This window comes from Papaver somniferum, chromosome 1, assembly GCF_003573695.1.
Source record: "Papaver somniferum cultivar HN1 chromosome 1, ASM357369v1, whole genome shotgun sequence".
Classification (NCBI taxonomy): domain Eukaryota; kingdom Viridiplantae; phylum Streptophyta; class Magnoliopsida; order Ranunculales; family Papaveraceae; genus Papaver; species Papaver somniferum.
Window position 1 is genome coordinate 112,884,674 of NC_039358.1, and position 15,453 is coordinate 112,900,126.

The 15,453-nt window shown below is 37.0% G+C and overlaps 3 protein-coding genes across 3 annotated transcripts; 1 reads left to right on the forward strand and 2 right to left on the reverse strand.

Moving 5' to 3' along the window:
* Window positions 1-341: 341 nt before the first annotated feature.
* On the forward strand, window positions 342-2,655 carry LOC113296949 (14-3-3-like protein GF14 lambda). The gene is made up of 4 exons (XM_026545324.1): window positions 342-936; window positions 1,199-1,321; window positions 2,147-2,263; window positions 2,405-2,655. Exons 1-4 carry the CDS (start codon window positions 451-453, stop codon window positions 2,435-2,437), a joined length of 759 nt encoding a protein of 252 aa, XP_026401109.1. The 5' UTR covers window positions 342-450; the 3' UTR covers window positions 2,438-2,655.
* A 735-nt stretch (window positions 2,656-3,390) lies between these two features.
* On the reverse strand, window positions 3,391-3,891 carry LOC113349305 (serpin-Z3-like). Its single transcript, XM_026593261.1, has one exon. It carries the CDS (start codon window positions 3,889-3,891, stop codon window positions 3,391-3,393), a length of 501 nt encoding a protein of 166 aa, XP_026449046.1.
* Window positions 3,892-6,209: 2,318 nt separating this feature from the next.
* LOC113349315 (serpin-Z2A-like) lies at window positions 6,210-7,555 on the reverse strand. The gene is made up of 4 exons (XM_026593266.1): window positions 7,486-7,555; window positions 7,160-7,398; window positions 6,699-6,973; window positions 6,210-6,498 (listed from the first exon to the last, which is right to left on the reverse strand). Exons 1-4 carry the CDS (start codon window positions 7,553-7,555, stop codon window positions 6,210-6,212), a joined length of 873 nt encoding a protein of 290 aa, XP_026449051.1.
* Between the last annotated feature and the right edge of the window lie 7,898 nt (window positions 7,556-15,453).

The following is a 15,453-nucleotide window of genomic DNA, read 5'->3' on the forward strand; positions in this document are numbered from 1 at the left end:
ACTTGCAAAAATCAGTAAAAGCTTTTTTGTCTAGTATAATTGCAAGCATAAACTAAACATGGTTGGGAAAGCTGGCACCACAGACCATGATTCGAGTCCTATCATACTAAACCCGTTTATTCTCTTCCCTCCACTTCGATTACGGTGGCGTTGATTCCATCCGCTTGAAATATCTCTAGAACTTATCCTGGCTGCCACTACCAACTAATCCTCGCTAGCACTGAGTCACTGGCTAATCAAAAGGGAATCAAATTCAAAGACACCGACAAGCGGACAGCTCAAAACGCAATCCATAACCCCGTAATATAAGCCGTTCAAATCAAACATCTCATCTCTCTCTTCTGTCCCAAAAGAAAAAAAAAAAAAAAAAAATTCTAACAAAGTAGACTAAAAACACTATCCCTTTTCCTCTCCATTTCTTGCTTCTCCTCTCCCTCTTCCTGACCAGTAATGGAAGCCCTAGGAAGAGATCAATACGTATACTTGGCAAAACTAGCTGAACAAGCTGAAAGATATGAAGAAATGGTGAAATACTTAGAGAAACTAGTGGTTGGTTATTCAACATCAACAACTGAACTCTCAGTTGAAGAAAGGAATTTACTCTCAGTTGCTTATAAGAACGTGATTGGATCTCTTCGTGCTGCTTGGAGAATTGTATCATCAATTGAACAGAAAGAAGAAAGTAGGAAAAATGATGATCATGTTGTTCTTGTGAAAGATTATAGATCTAATTTGGAATCTGAATTGACTGATGTTTGTGAAGGGATATTGAAATTGTTAGATTCTCATCTTATTCCTTGTGCTTCTTCAAGTGAATCCAAGGTTTTTTATTATAAGATGAAAGGTGATTATCATAGGTATCTAGCTGAATTTAAAGTTGGTGCTGAAAGGAAAGAAGCTGCTGAAGATACTATGCTTGCTTACAAAGCTGCTCAGGTTTCTCCACTTCTTCGTTTGTGTTTTTTTTTTTTTTTTTTTTTTTTTTTTTTTTTTTATGGATATATGGGAATTAGATAGTTAAATTTAGAGATCGGTGAGTTATTTAGGGTTTGATTTTGGGGTTTACTTGTCCAATTGATGGATGGATGTGTTACAGAAGGTTTTGTTATGAATAAGATACTTCAAATTTAGTAGGATTGTTTTGAGATTTACTTATTAGTTAATCAGCTGTTCAATTTTCTTGTTGTGGGATTTGTAGGAAATTGCTATGGCCGAACTTGCTCCAACGCATCCAATTAGATTGGGGTTGGCTCTTAATTACTCTGTTTTCTACTATGAGATTCTCAATTCATCCGAGAAAGCATGTAGCATGGCCAAACAGGTATGGTTGTTTCATTCCCTTGCGTATGTGAAACATTATACTGTATATTATCTGTTTAGCATCTCTTCTGTTGAGTGATGTGATTGTTAATTATTATTGTATTTTTTTTTGCTAATAATTTGGTTAGTCTTTCTCTATTACTATTGGAAGCTATATATCTTTATTCTTGGTCTAGTTCGAGTATTTATTAGGCTGGAACTCTGGGTAATCAGTTACTGAATTAGTTGAAGTGTTTGAATGGTTTTGGGTAGTTTTATTTCATACTTGTGCTGATCCAGATTTTTTAAAAACGTAGTTATGCATTCAGGACATGTCTAAGAATAGTCCTCTGAATTTCCGAGCTGGTTGGATATTTTGTTTTACCTTTTAGTTTCAGTGGCCACTAAGCTTGAATGGCATCTTGTGAATTGTGACCAAGATATTCATAGAGGGTACAGTAGTTTGATTTAGTATAGGACTAAATAAAGTGGCCATTGTAGTTATGTATCACAAAAATAAGTTCAGGTCAAAACAACATATTTGGACTCTACTCATGTTTGATGTGCAATCTCGTAGATTGCTGTCTTTCCGACCTCATTGTTTTAATGTGTATGTTCCATAGTACTGATGAAGATTTCATCGCTTAAAAGTAAATACAAAACGTAAAGAAGTGCAAGGTAAAGCCTGTAATCAAACAGTAGTTTATTTCGGAATATCGAGTTGCCTCAGCTATCTTTCATAAACTTCTGCATGTTCAATTCCGATGTGCTTTGATTTCACCAAACTTTGAAGCTTGAAGACTTGATACAGTCGAATGATTCTCTCATATTTTAACATCACTTGCAGGCCTTTGAAGAAGCCATTGCTGAGCTGGACACTCTAGGTGAGGAATCGTACAAGGACAGCACCCTCATCATGCAACTTCTGAGGGATAATCTCACTCTTTGGACTTCTGATATGCAGGTTAGTATTGTATCCTCCAACAAGTCATTATTACTGAGATTGGCTGTTAATGCCTTCTTTTTTTTTTCCTTCTGCGAAGTTTTAACAAACTATATCGTCCTTCAGTTATAGAATTCAAGTCCAAATATTTTGTCTTTGCAGGATCAGTTGGATGAAGCTTCCATGATTAGCTAAGATACAGGCTTCTCATGTGGAAGGTGTGGGGATTGAGTGTCATTTATCTGTAACTACTGTTGTTATTGTTAATGAAATGTGCTTTCCATGGGGGAGCGATAAACGACCTATGTAACTATTCCTAATATCTGCGCTGACTCTGGCTTTTAAGTTGAATGAAAACAAAGCTTTCTAGTGGGTAATTGTTATTGGTTGCTCGTAAAAAAGCATCATCAGTTGGGATCACATTGCAACTTTCATCTAAGCATCTCATTGCATTGACCTGTGTTTGGGATTTTTGTCTTTCGGATATGGAGGTTTGAATATACTCCCTCCGTTCCTAAAATGTAGGCAGGTTTCCTTATTTGGGCATGGCAAAAGAATAAGCTTGTTTTCATGTGGAAAGTCAAATGTTATGATCTTACTATTATACCCATAGAGGGACCACTTATCTTTCTCCTTTTTCTCTCGTAATATCTCCTTTTTCTCCCCTAATATAAAAAGGGGACCACTTCTCTCTTCTCTTTTTCTAATAAAAAATGAATGGGACCAAAAAGTAATTTAGAAAAAAATATGAAAAAATAGCTACATAGATCGGTTTTCTTAATTTTTGTGAAACCAAACTTTTTTTAGAAACCGAGCGAGTAACTACTTAATTTTAATTGAGAACCATATGCCAGTGTACCCCGACGGGCTCAACTAGATAGAACTATAAAAGGTATTAGCCACTTTTTGGAGCCATACCTGATCCCTCTCAAGAAAAAAAGAACTTTCAAAGGTCACAAACACAAAGTAATACATTATACATATGAACGCTAGACGAAAACCATCAAGGTCTTAAGAGACTTAAGTTCTTCAAATAAAATTAATATTCAGTTCAAAATCTCGTATGCAAATTGCCAAATATGCCTGGAATTCAATTTAAATAAATAAAACAACCACTCACCAAGATACCAAGAACATGTCCAAAGTCATCATGGGTTTAGCGAAGGATTGAGGACATGACCCATAAACAATACCGCACCACTTTCCTCCTCTGTGATTATGAATATGAAAGGATGATCTGCAACGAAATCAACAGGTGGAGGAGGAGGAGGGCCTCTGGCAGCCTGTGTTGCTAGTGTAGGGCCAGTTGAAGCAGCCGCTTCAGTTCCTTCTTCATCAACTTGAATAAAACACTTGTGATAAACTTTTGAAACATGAAGTTTCTCTTCATTATTAGGATCATCAATATTCACCATCTCAGTCAGCTCTGCTTTGGATTCATCAAAAGGTAAAACTATACCCAACTCCTTGAGTACTCGTGATACTTCGAAATCAAAAAGGATATTGAACTTTGGAATCTTGAATAGTCTAGTTCGAATGTATGGATGATCGATCGAGACATGTCGATCCAGAAAACCAGCTGAATCAGAACTCACCTTTTCTATTAGTTCACCAAGCCCATCTCTTTGCTCAGGTAAAACTATATACATAGAAAAATATCGATCACTATCGATCACAGTCGAGAAAGCCTAATATCTCTTTTAAAGTTTCAGTACTTGCTCCCGAAGCTAGTAATCCTAGAGCATTGTTTATTGAGAATGGAGAGAATATAAAATTCTTGTTCTTCGACTCGTTCAACCAGATGTCACCGACGAGCTTCATACATGGATGGATTGACGATTTTTATGCTGTCTTCTGGTGATTCTTCTGGATACTCCAACTCTTTTACACTTTTTCTTCTCGATAATCCATGAGTTTTGAAAGAGGGTGCGTTAACTTTTAATTTTTCCCCTGTCATGTCTACAGCAGAAACCCTAACGCATGAAACTAACTTTTGACCTACACGTGTATATATACAGAGAGAGATATTTCCTTGTTCAGTCCACAATTGTTCCGAAAGTTATGCCAATAAAAATGGAAAGATTTGAGAATGGATCCTAGATTCCTAGTGGAAGCTGGTTAAAGGCTTTAAGGTTGTGTCCAGCCCATGAACAAGAGCTCCTTTAGCTTATCTTTTGTACGAGTTCTTGAAACGGGAACGAACGAGCAAATTATTTTTTTTTATTTTTTATTTTTTATTTTTTTTTTGTAGAACAGTAGTATGAGAGTGACCAAGTGAATGATGGCCTCAAGCACGCAACAGTAGAAAGTGGTGTTTTAGCACGTAGGCCAAAACCCAACCAAACATCTGAAATGAAATCGATCTTTAAAAAATGAAAGAGAGTGCAGTGACGTTTTCTTTCCAAGCTTATACCAAAAGAAAAAAAGAAGAAATTGATTCTTAGTTTTAAAAAGAAAATAAATCATTCATCTGAAGCACATGTTGAACGTTCGCAATTGCTTTAGCTAATTTTGCCTTTATTTTTTTGTTGGCTCAGGCTAGAACCGATGTGACAATAGGGAAGAGTGAATGGAGCACATCCTTACTAACTATTCTTTTACCTCCCAAGTCCCAAGTTTGGCAGTGCTTATTTCCCACTAGTATTAATACTCCAGCAACAAATTCCGTCTATCACTGTCACGATCATGGTCTACTTCCTATAGCTCTTGATAAGAATATCTTGAATCTTATACGTGCATGCAAGATGGTTCATATACTTCTGCAAATGTTGCAAAGAGTTGGAAAGTTAGCTACTTCTATTATGGGTTGTGGGGAAACAAAAAGTTCGATTAGGCCTTGAATTTCCATGTAGTCTTGTGTAGTCTGTAAGATTCGCAGTGTCAGAATTTTGGGATTCAAAAATCAGGTCGTAAGTAAGATTATTTTTAGGGACTGCAATCGCATTTTTTGTAATGCATCATGCTCTTGTAGGATTAACAAAGTATGTAATTCTTCCAGAACTTGGGTTTCATTTGAATCTAAATATTGCCGCAAATTGTAATGTTGGTACTTACGCTTTTGATTATTTTTTCTTACAAACTCTAAAGTTAGTTCTACTATAAAACCTGTACAGACATTTGTCTATTAAGTATTTTTTACTGGTTCTTTAGTTATCAAAGTAGCCAACTATCTTGTTGCTACATTCTCACATCCATCACACACGCTGTTGGCATAAATTGCATCTATCTTGGTACCTTCCTTATTCCAGGAGACTTCGAATATGCTACTGTTCCCTTTGAATGTTTTCACAAGTCTCCCTTCTTTCATCCATCACACTAAAAACTTCAAACTGAGGAACTTTAAGCTGAGGAATTATGGCGGAGGTAATAAAGAAAGATGCAAAAAAACAACAAAGGCATATTGAGAAAGAATCAAAGATCATATTGAGAAAAAATTAAAGAAGAAAGCAGATCAACCGGTGGTTACAGCAGCAGAGAAAACTCATCAACAACTGCAACAACAACCGCACACTACACTGTCAGATGAATGAAGGTGGTGCGGTTATGGGGAGGAATGAAGCATTAGAAACTGTGGCGCTTCAAGCACCAGTCACGGATTCCTGGTGATTTGGAAACGTCATTTCCTAAACCTTGTACTTGTAAGTTTATTACCTACCTACCAACAGAAATCCAATTCATTTCATATCTCTTTAGATGTACTTTTGACAATTAGAAATTCTCAAAGGTTATAAAAGAATTGTTCATATAAACGCCAAACAAAAACCTCAAAGGCATAAAGAGAAATAAATTTCTAAAGGTTTATTAAGATAAAGTTAACATTCAGCAGTTTTAATATCTCAGAATTCAAGAAACAATAAAAAGAAAAACTTACTGGCCAAAATACCAAGGACACATATATCTAGAGTCATCACGAGTCTAGAGAAGGATCGAGGACATGTCCCATGAACAACACCACACCAGTTATCTGCTATCTGATTATGAACATGAAAGGATGATCTGCAATAAAATCAACAGGAGGAGGAGGTCTGCCAGCCATGGTTGCTAGCTGAATACCAGTTGAAGCAGCAGCTTTAGTTCCTTTTTCATCAATTTCAACAAAACACTTGTGATAAACATTTGAAACATAAAGGTTCTTGTGTTCATTACTAGGATCATCAATATTCACCATCTCAGTCAGCTCTGCTTTGGATTCATCAAAAGGCATAACTACACCAAACTTCTTGAGTATTCGTGATACTTCAAAATCAAAATGGATACTGAACTTCGGAATCTTGAATTGTCCAGTTGGAACGAATGGATGATCGACCGAGACATGTTGATCCAGAAAACCAGCTGAATCAGAACTTACCTTTTGTATAAGTTCACCAAGCCCATCCCATTGCTAGGGTAAAACTATATACATAGAAAAATATCGATCACTTAATTGTGTTCTTGATTGGTACTGGAGTTGAAGTACCTTGAAGCTGTCAAAGCAAGTAATAGCTTGTTATTATAGCTACTCGACATGAAGGGAATTTTTACTGATTTCTCGCCATCGAGGAGATAGAACTCTAATATATCTGTAAGACTTGGCTTAAATTGATTTTTCATCCAAAATCCTTTAAAATAGAGTGCATTCCCCAATATAACATTTGTATCTTCATTCACAGCTCCATTAGGAAGGAGATTCTGAATTAATCCTTTGGTTTCTTTTTTAACCCATTCGTTCACCCTCTTCACCACATTTTCGCCCTGAATAACAAATCAAAAAACAAGAAATGGCATGTTTTCTTTTATTCTAATAATGCTAAATACAAAGAATCGAGCAAAAAAAAAATGCTAAATACAAAGAAGTATATTTATATGCTCTATATGCACAGAAACACAAAAGTATACACGATATTACAATAGAGAAACATAAATAAATTTCCCAGGTGCCTCATTTTTGGAAATCCACATTCTCGACTTTTGCATTATAAACTCCGGTTGCAACTTAGGTTTAAGAGGAGAAGATTTGTCAATCCAAACACCGCTAACGAAAGAAAGTTGAGGTCCTTTTTGGGCAAAAGAGTCGATGAGTCCCGAATTAGCTGCATGTAGACGACCGAGGCTTTCACAGTCGAGAAAGCCTAATATCTCTTTTAAAGTTTCACCACTTGCTCCCGAAGCTAGTAACCCTAGAGCATTGTCTATTGAGAATGGAGATAATACAAAATTCCCGTTCTTCGACTCGTTCAACTAAATGTCTCCAACGAGCTTCATACATGGATTCCCGATTTTTATGTTGTCTTTGGGTGATTCCAATTCTTTTATGTTGTCCTTCAGTGACTCCATTTCTTTTATGATTTTTTCGATTCTCACAATTTTTCTTCTCTGTGATCTATCAGTTTTGAAAGAGGGTGCGTTAACTTTTAATTTTTCCCCTTCCATATCTACCAGAACAGCAGAAACCCTAATGCACCAAACTATGCTAACGTTTAATATACACGTGTATATATATAGAGATTTACTCGCTCAATTAGGGTTCACAAAACTTGTGCCGAAAATTATGCCAACAAATGGAAAGACCGGATCTAGGTCACCCCTTATCTAGATATTTATATTAATACCTAAATTACCCTCCTGATTAATTTTGGGTGATGATTTGTTAGTGTTAATAATAGTTAGTGTAGTGATTAGTGAGATGATTAAGTTAAATATAATTAGTGAGATTAAAAAATCAGATGGTTTTTTTTTAAAGAAGTAGAATTATTGAGAGAGTAAAGTTAGAGAAGATGAAGAAGGAAAACATGAAAAACGATGGATTTTACCAACCACAACCGGAGGAAGGATATTTGGGTACCCAGGTAGGCTTCAAACTTAGATAATGTTGGTTGAATTGCTCCAAACTTTCAAAAAAAATGAAATTTTTTATGTAGATTTGGGCCAGTTCGGTTACCATATGTCAAGAACATGTAACCGAACACACCTGAAAGTGTAGTTCGGTTACGTTTTCCAAACACGCAGGTTACCGAACTCGCTCGTTAATGGAGGTTTTGGTCGTATAGTGTAATGTTCGGTTACCTAGGATAAAATGGTAGGTAACCGAACTTTGAACTTAACAATTTATTTGGGTACATCTTGTGTGTTCGGTTAGTTCGCAAACTTCAACGCAACCAAGTTCCCAACCGAGCTGCAGGTTAAAAGTAACCTAGTGTTAGAAGTTCGGTTGGTTCGCAAACTTCAACACATTTTGCGAATCAACCGAACTGGGCTTATATATGCATATATGCAATTAGGCAAACGTTCGGTTACTACGAAATTTATTTCTTGGCGAATTAGGTAGAGTTCGGTTACGAAGTTTCAAAGGTAGAGTCCGGTTACAAAGAAAACTTAACATTTTTGCGAACGAACCGAACTTGTGAACTTCTCATTATTTTCGTAAACTAAAGTTCGGTGATATCCTTATTTTGCGAAGGAACCGAACTTATGGACTTGTGTTGTTCTAATACAAGGAGTTCGGTTAAAAGTATTTTTTTGCGAATCAACCGAACTCTGAGTTCGGCTAAGAAAAAATTAATTCTTGATAACCGAACTTTTCTATGAAAAAAACCTCCATTAAACCTCTCTGCAACTTCAATTTTCAACTTATTTTAATGATTACTTCTCATTTATTCAACCAAAAACGAATGACAAGTAATGGGTTTGTGAGAATATCTTTGTTAATGTTTCAAATTAAGCTATATATATATAGTGGTGGTGGTGGTTGGTGGTGGTGGTAATCGGAGGTGGTGGTGGTAATCAGTGGTTGGTGGTGGTGATAATCGGAGGTGGTGGTGGTGGTAATCGGCAGTGGTGGGCGGCGGTGGTGGTGGTAATCGGTGGTTGGTGGTGGTGATAATCGGAGGTGGTGGTGGGGTGGTGGTAATCGGCGATGGTGGTGGGACGAGGTGGTGGTTATATATATATATGTGGTTATTGGGTTGGTTTTAAATTAAATTAGGTTAAGGATAGGTTAGTCATTTCAATGCTTTAGGACACCCCTTATAACTATAGGGTAGGTGACCTAATAGGACCATGGTCCCACAAAAAAACCATGGTCCCCAAAAAATCGTTCTTTTATTAGAAGCTGGTTAAAGGCTTTACATCTGTGTCCATCTCAAGAACAAAAGCTCCTTTTGCTTCTTATCAATTTTACGAGAACCTGGAGTAGAGAGTAGTAGTTTGAGAGTGACGAGTGAATGATGCCCTCATGCCCTCCTCAACAGTAGAAAGTTGTGTGTTAGCACGTCCAACGATGATTCTTAGAACACCAGTTATTCTCTGTGCTACCTATGTTTTGAAATCCACAGTCTTGGATGTATATTTAAAAATTGATTTGACATTATCTTGAGCAAACTACAGATGGCTCAACTAATTTGGGACGGAGGGAGTAGTTTTTGCCTATTTTGTGTTTAGCTAACAAGTAGGTAAGGTGAAAATTACCTGAATTTGGTGGACCTGGAGACAGTTTTTCTATAAACTTTTCTATCTCTTCTTTCAACAGGTAGACTTGTAAATTCTTCTCATCTATAGTATAATTCCCGCACTAATGAGTTAATGGTTTTTGGAGGTTCATAGATCATTGTTCTGCTATTACCTTTAAGAGGATGGTTCGTATTTCGTACTTCTTCAGACGTTGGAAAGAATTGGAAAGTTACCTACTTCTTTCGTGTAATGTAACGCCAGGAACGCAAACAACAATTGAACCCGATACAAATGGTGGTTTTTTGTACTATTTTTTTTTTGCGCTGGGCGTATCATTACAAGGATTCAAGTCTTGGTGTAGACCCGCATTTGCTGTGTATGGTATGCATCTAAGTGGGGAACGCAGAGGAACTCTACTTTCGGCAATTGGGTATGATGCCAATGGAAAAATGTACCCTATTGCGTTTGCCATCGTTGATTCTGAGAACGGTGATTCTTGTTTATGGTTCATGCAAAAGTTATTCAATGCGCTTGGTCACGAGTATTCGGTGAGAAAGGATCTAGTTGTGTGTTCAGACAGATCGGCAGGCTTCGAATCAGCGATTGCGGAAGTGTTTCTTGAAGCATGCCATGTGTACTGCGCATACCATATTAAAGGTATCTAACAACAACACTTTATAGTCGTGTTACATTTGTTAGAAACTCATCTCCTTTAAAGTTTAACCCTTGAGTTATGTAGCGCGGGACAGCTCCTAGTTATCTTTGCCGATGTAGTTTACATATAATATTGAAGGCATATTCAGTTGTCCTTTTTTCAGCAATGCAGGGAATATCATCAGGAGGTACCACAACTTCGCCGTTGCTAAGGCATTTATGAGAGTTGCGCAAGCGTACACTATAGATGGTTATTGGAGGGCTATGTTACAAGTCAAAAAGGATAACGCAGTTTTTTCCTATGTGCAGGAACTTCATCCAATGCATTGGGCTAGGGTGAAAGCCAAGAGATCCCGTTATACTCTCATGACAACAAACATCTGTGAGAGTTGGAATAACCTACTTTTGAAGGCTAGAAATCTCCCTATAACCCATTTAGTGGATTTCATTCGAACAGAGCTGATGGGAGGGTTGGATTGCAGGCTTGCAGCCGTAGTGTTAGCTGGAGAAGTTGGATTGCAGGTACCCAATGTTAGCGCGGTGGTTAATCAGCCAACTGTAACAGCGCCAGCCCCAGCCCCAGCCAAAGCATAAATCAGAACTTTCTGGATGATTTCCGACTCTCTTGTTTAGAGTGTACGTTTTTATTTTGAACCAATACATTTTCATGCGCTTTAACCTTCAAGTACCCTTGCAAAGTAAAACTCTTCTGGTTATGTAAGTTGTTAAGCCTTATAAGGCAATGAACTTTATCAGTGTTAACTATGTTTTAAAATTCAGCGTCCTGGAAAATTTATCTATATCGTTATATTAGAAGAACAAGCAAACTAAAGGTCGTCTTGCTTGTCCAAGGCTTATCAACAAGATAAGTCATTTGTAAACTGACATAATAATAGGTTCCATTTGTGTGCAGCTATTATCCACGATGTTCTTCTAGTGTGCAGCTATTATCCGCAACAAGAATAATATGTTGTGCAGGAAATATCTACAACTTATTATGGTCCCTAAAACCTGTGCAGGAAATATCCACAAAAAAAATCTTACCAAATCTCTCTTCGAAACAATTATCTATTTATCCTAACTCAATAAACTAATTCATCAGAAACAAACATTTGAAAATCAACAACCATGAACCATCTATAAATAGAGATCACTACAATATCCACGGTGTTCTTCTAGTGTGCAACTATTATCCGCAACAAGAATAATATGTTGTGCAGGAAATATCTACAACTTATTATGGTCCCTAAAACCTGTGCAGGAAATATCCACAAAAAAAAATCGTACCACTAACAATTATCTATTGATCCTAACTCAATAATCTAATTCATCAGAAACAAACATTTGAAAATCAACAACCATGAACCATCTAGAAATAGAGATCACTACAATTTCCATTTAAAGTGCAGGTACCCATATCCTTGATATCACTTTCAGGCCCATCCAGATATATAGCCAGCCTCAGATTCACAACTGACAATCACATGTTATTTGAAGTTGGCATTGGAAATAAAAAACCGGATTGGTTAAATGTTAACTGAACTGTATGAAAATCATAAACTGCGGGTAAGCAGTTTTTGATTGGAAATCAAAAATGCTAACATTGGAAATCAAAACCACTTTCTTGAACACAAGTACACAACAACAAGAAATGAACAAAACCCAGACTCCCCATGTGAAGTTGAATTTTTTCGGTGGGTTTCTTTAACAAGAATGGTACAATGTTAGGTTTGAATATAATGAGCAGATTCAAAAGAAAAAGTTAAATTATTTCTTACATATGAGTAAGAAACTATACTAAAAGAAAACAAAGGACCCTAGAGAGAAAATTGCACGCTTGCAGCATGATGGTGCAAAACAGATTAACCATTTACATTGACGTCTTCAGGGACCACGGCTTTCATTCAGCTTCAACTGCAACTACAACCATTTACAACACCATCTTATAAGCAAAGTAACATGTAAACTGCGGGTAAGCAAAGACAGGCATGATGTACAACAAGTATACACTGAAGGTCAAATTTATGAAATTTATAAGCAGACAAAGCAAAGATGCCATTGTAAGAATATCAGCCTCTAATCATGCGTAAGATGAACTCTATTAGCAACTTATCATGCTTAACATAATCAGGGTTGTCATTTATAACTTATGCTGATGCATACAACTTTCTTTATCCTCTGAAGAGCACATGTTCTACATCTAGAAATATCAAGATGTATATGTACAGAAAGAAAAACATGCTAGTACTTGATTTAACATGCTTTACACTTAACCTCGCCATGTTTAAGCAAGTAATACCTTAGATTGGGTTGTGATCATCTTAGACAGTTGTTTCTGAAGACAATCACTTACAACAACGACGGAGGCATATAGAGACAAATGGGGTCTCAAGACCCCACTGGTTTCTGGTTCCTAGTGTAAAATTGTATGGTTTTCTTGAAAATTCAGTCTCTTATGGGGGAAAAAATGAATGGTTAAATTGATAATTATGTTGTTTTCTAAGGTTAAATGAGTACAAGTGAGAAAGAAAAATTTCTAGACCCCACCTAGAACGAACCTTGGCTCCGTCGCTGACTTACAACATAACACTCTAAGCTAAGTTCTTTTATAAGGGAGCTCTTCTTCTGCTTCTATTAACTTATCTTCTAATGGCAGAAAAATACTTTAAATAAGGCTAGAAGGGAGTTCATTCACTGGTCATTCATTGCAATGTTAATTGGCAGGTCAAAGTTTTAACAGCTTCACTCCTAGTCATTCATATAGATTCTGGAAGTATAAAATATGAAGTTAGGAAAGGCAACAATACTTAACTAGTTAACTGCAACTAGGTAAGATGAAGCTTCATAACTTGGCACTCTCTTTATCTTTCATGTAGATTCTTCCAGGCAATCAATGCAATTGGTCCTGCAACAAATCAAATTCCATAAGCTCTCCCACCAGGGTAATCCAATAGTAAGAAAGAGGAAATCTAGCAAGTATACAAGTGAAGTTTAACAAGTAATATAGCAGGTACACAAGTTGATTCCAACCACACTGCAGTTTACTTCTCACCAGCGTGCAAGTATAAACTGAAGGTCAAAACCCACAAATTCAAACTTAATAGTACAAGTATAACCATTTGAAGTTTCATGCTTTTCTGGAATGGTAGAGAGACCAAGGCTCCTAATTTTTAAAACCACTCAATTTATATTATCTCTCAAATTGTCTTATACAAGTCCATGGAAAGCTACTTCTGTGGTTTCATGACTGTGATTCTCCAAAACAAGACAAATACCTATGCAATCAGTACTTCGATATGTAAATAACTTTTGATCCTTTCAGGAATCAATATTGGATGTAAATAACTTTTGATCCTTTCAGGAATCAATATTGGAATTAACAATGGAGGTTGTAGAATCATACCAGGAAGTGTAGGAAACATCCACACAGATTCAGTAAAGTGTTTCAACAAATTGATGTAGTTATGAAGATGCTACCTTGCCCCATGTGCTCCATACTACACCTTCCAAGTGATTTCTTTCCTATGCCGTCCTCTGTCTGTCAGACATAACATCTAGATCTTCTCTTTGACTAGTAATTTTCTGACATAGGACCGCACAAGAAAGAAATGCCCACTTGGAAGGTGTAGAGCAAACACCCATAAAATTGAAATTAACATAATACAAGTGATTTCACAGATTAACAAATCGTATTATAAAAAAAAACCTAAAATCGATTCACAGATGAAACCCTAAAAAACAGACGATGAAAAAAACCTAAAATCGATTCACAAATGAAACCCTACAAAATAAACGATGAAAAAAACCTAAAATCGAAACTGATGATGATAAAAGACTTACGCAATCGATAAACTGATGATTGAAACCCTAAAATCTATTAATCTCTTCTTAATCGATTCAGCTGATGGGAGAAAAAGAGAGAAGAAGACGGCAACTGAGAATGAAAGAGAGACTGAGAAATAAAATCGAAACTGATGATTGATACCCTAAAATCTATTAATCTCTTGTTAATCGATTCAACTGATGGGAGAAAAAGAGAGAAGAAGACTGCAGCTGAGAATGAAAGAGAGACTGAGAAAATAAATGAAATGAAAACTCGAGTAGATATGGGAGGAGATAAAAACCAAGGGGAGAAACATCCTCTAGTTCAGTTTGGTGTGGGGTGGAAGCATCTTTCACGCATGTGAATGGCACACGCGGAAACCTGTGCTTGTAAACACGGTTGTTCAGGTGAATAAAAATGGCTACATCGAAATATGTTGTTGGGACCAAACCATCTGAACAACCCTTGTTTACAAATATTCTTAGCGTGCAGCTGTTATCCACGGTGATACGGAAAGACCATAATAGCAAAGGGTGTTAGTTAGACATCTCTTCAACCATAGAGTTTGCTTTAAAAGGAAGGGCAACTAGATGTTTTTTTCATCTCGCCTCTGCAATCTTAGAGTGAAACAAGAATATTAACTCAGAGACTCAATTTCATTCTCATCTCAAAACAGCCATGGTAAATGAAAGAGATATTGTTGAGGACGCTTTCAACGGGATTCCACCATCCTCAATTTCAATATCAAATTCACCAGCCTTGGATAACCAACCTCAATTTCAATCTCAACTCTCCGCACCTCAATTTCAATCTCATTATCCATTTATGAATAGCAGTTACGAAGTTGGGAGTAGCAGTTCTGGTGGTCTTAGTGGCAATGAAAATTGTGTTGGTGGTGATGATGGTGATAAAGGTAAATCCCCAAAGGAAACTCCCAAACCAAGTGAGACAGATGGGGGTTCTGGTAATGGATGGATTATAACTGCAACCAACCCCCGATTTGGAACTCTTGGAACTCTTACTGCGCTCGAAGGTGTTGCAGTTGTGGGTGATCGATTTTTGGTCGCCGGTGGAAGGCAGATGGGTTTTCAGACGATAGTGTTGTCCTCCGAGACAAGATCACATATACGTATGCTTGCAGCGGGATTGGAGATAGATGGGGGTTATGGTAATGGATGGATTATAAATGCGACCCACCCCGATTTGGAACTATTCCTGTGCTTGAAGGTGTTGCTCTCGTGGCTGATCGATTTTTGGTCTCCGGTGGAGCGCAGATGGGATTTGAGACCACATTTTCTTTCCGATATAA

Excerpts from the sequence above, each read along its gene's own strand:
- LOC113349315 (XM_026593266.1), bottom strand. The coding sequence starts at position 7,555 with ATGGAGTCACTGAAGGACAACATAAAAGAATTGGAATCACCCAAAGAC. Across the intron at positions 7,399-7,485 it reads CATAAAAATCGGGAATCCAT|GGTTACTAGCTTCGGGAGCA; the intron begins GTATGAAGCTCG and ends ACAATGCTCTAG. Across the intron at positions 6,974-7,159 it reads TGTGGATTTCCAAAAATGAG|GGCGAAAATGTGGTGAAGAG; the intron begins GCACCTGGGAAA and ends TTTGTTATTCAG.
- LOC113349305 (XM_026593261.1), bottom strand. The coding sequence starts at position 3,891 with ATGTATATAGTTTTACCTGAGCAAAGAGATGGGCTTGGTGAACTAATA.
- LOC113296949 (XM_026545324.1), top strand. The coding sequence starts at position 451 with ATGGAAGCCCTAGGAAGAGATCAATACGTATACTTGGCAAAACTAGCT. Across the intron at positions 937-1,198 it reads TTGCTTACAAAGCTGCTCAG|GAAATTGCTATGGCCGAACT; the intron begins GTTTCTCCACTT and ends TGGGATTTGTAG. Across the intron at positions 1,322-2,146 it reads CATGTAGCATGGCCAAACAG|GCCTTTGAAGAAGCCATTGC; the intron begins GTATGGTTGTTT and ends CATCACTTGCAG.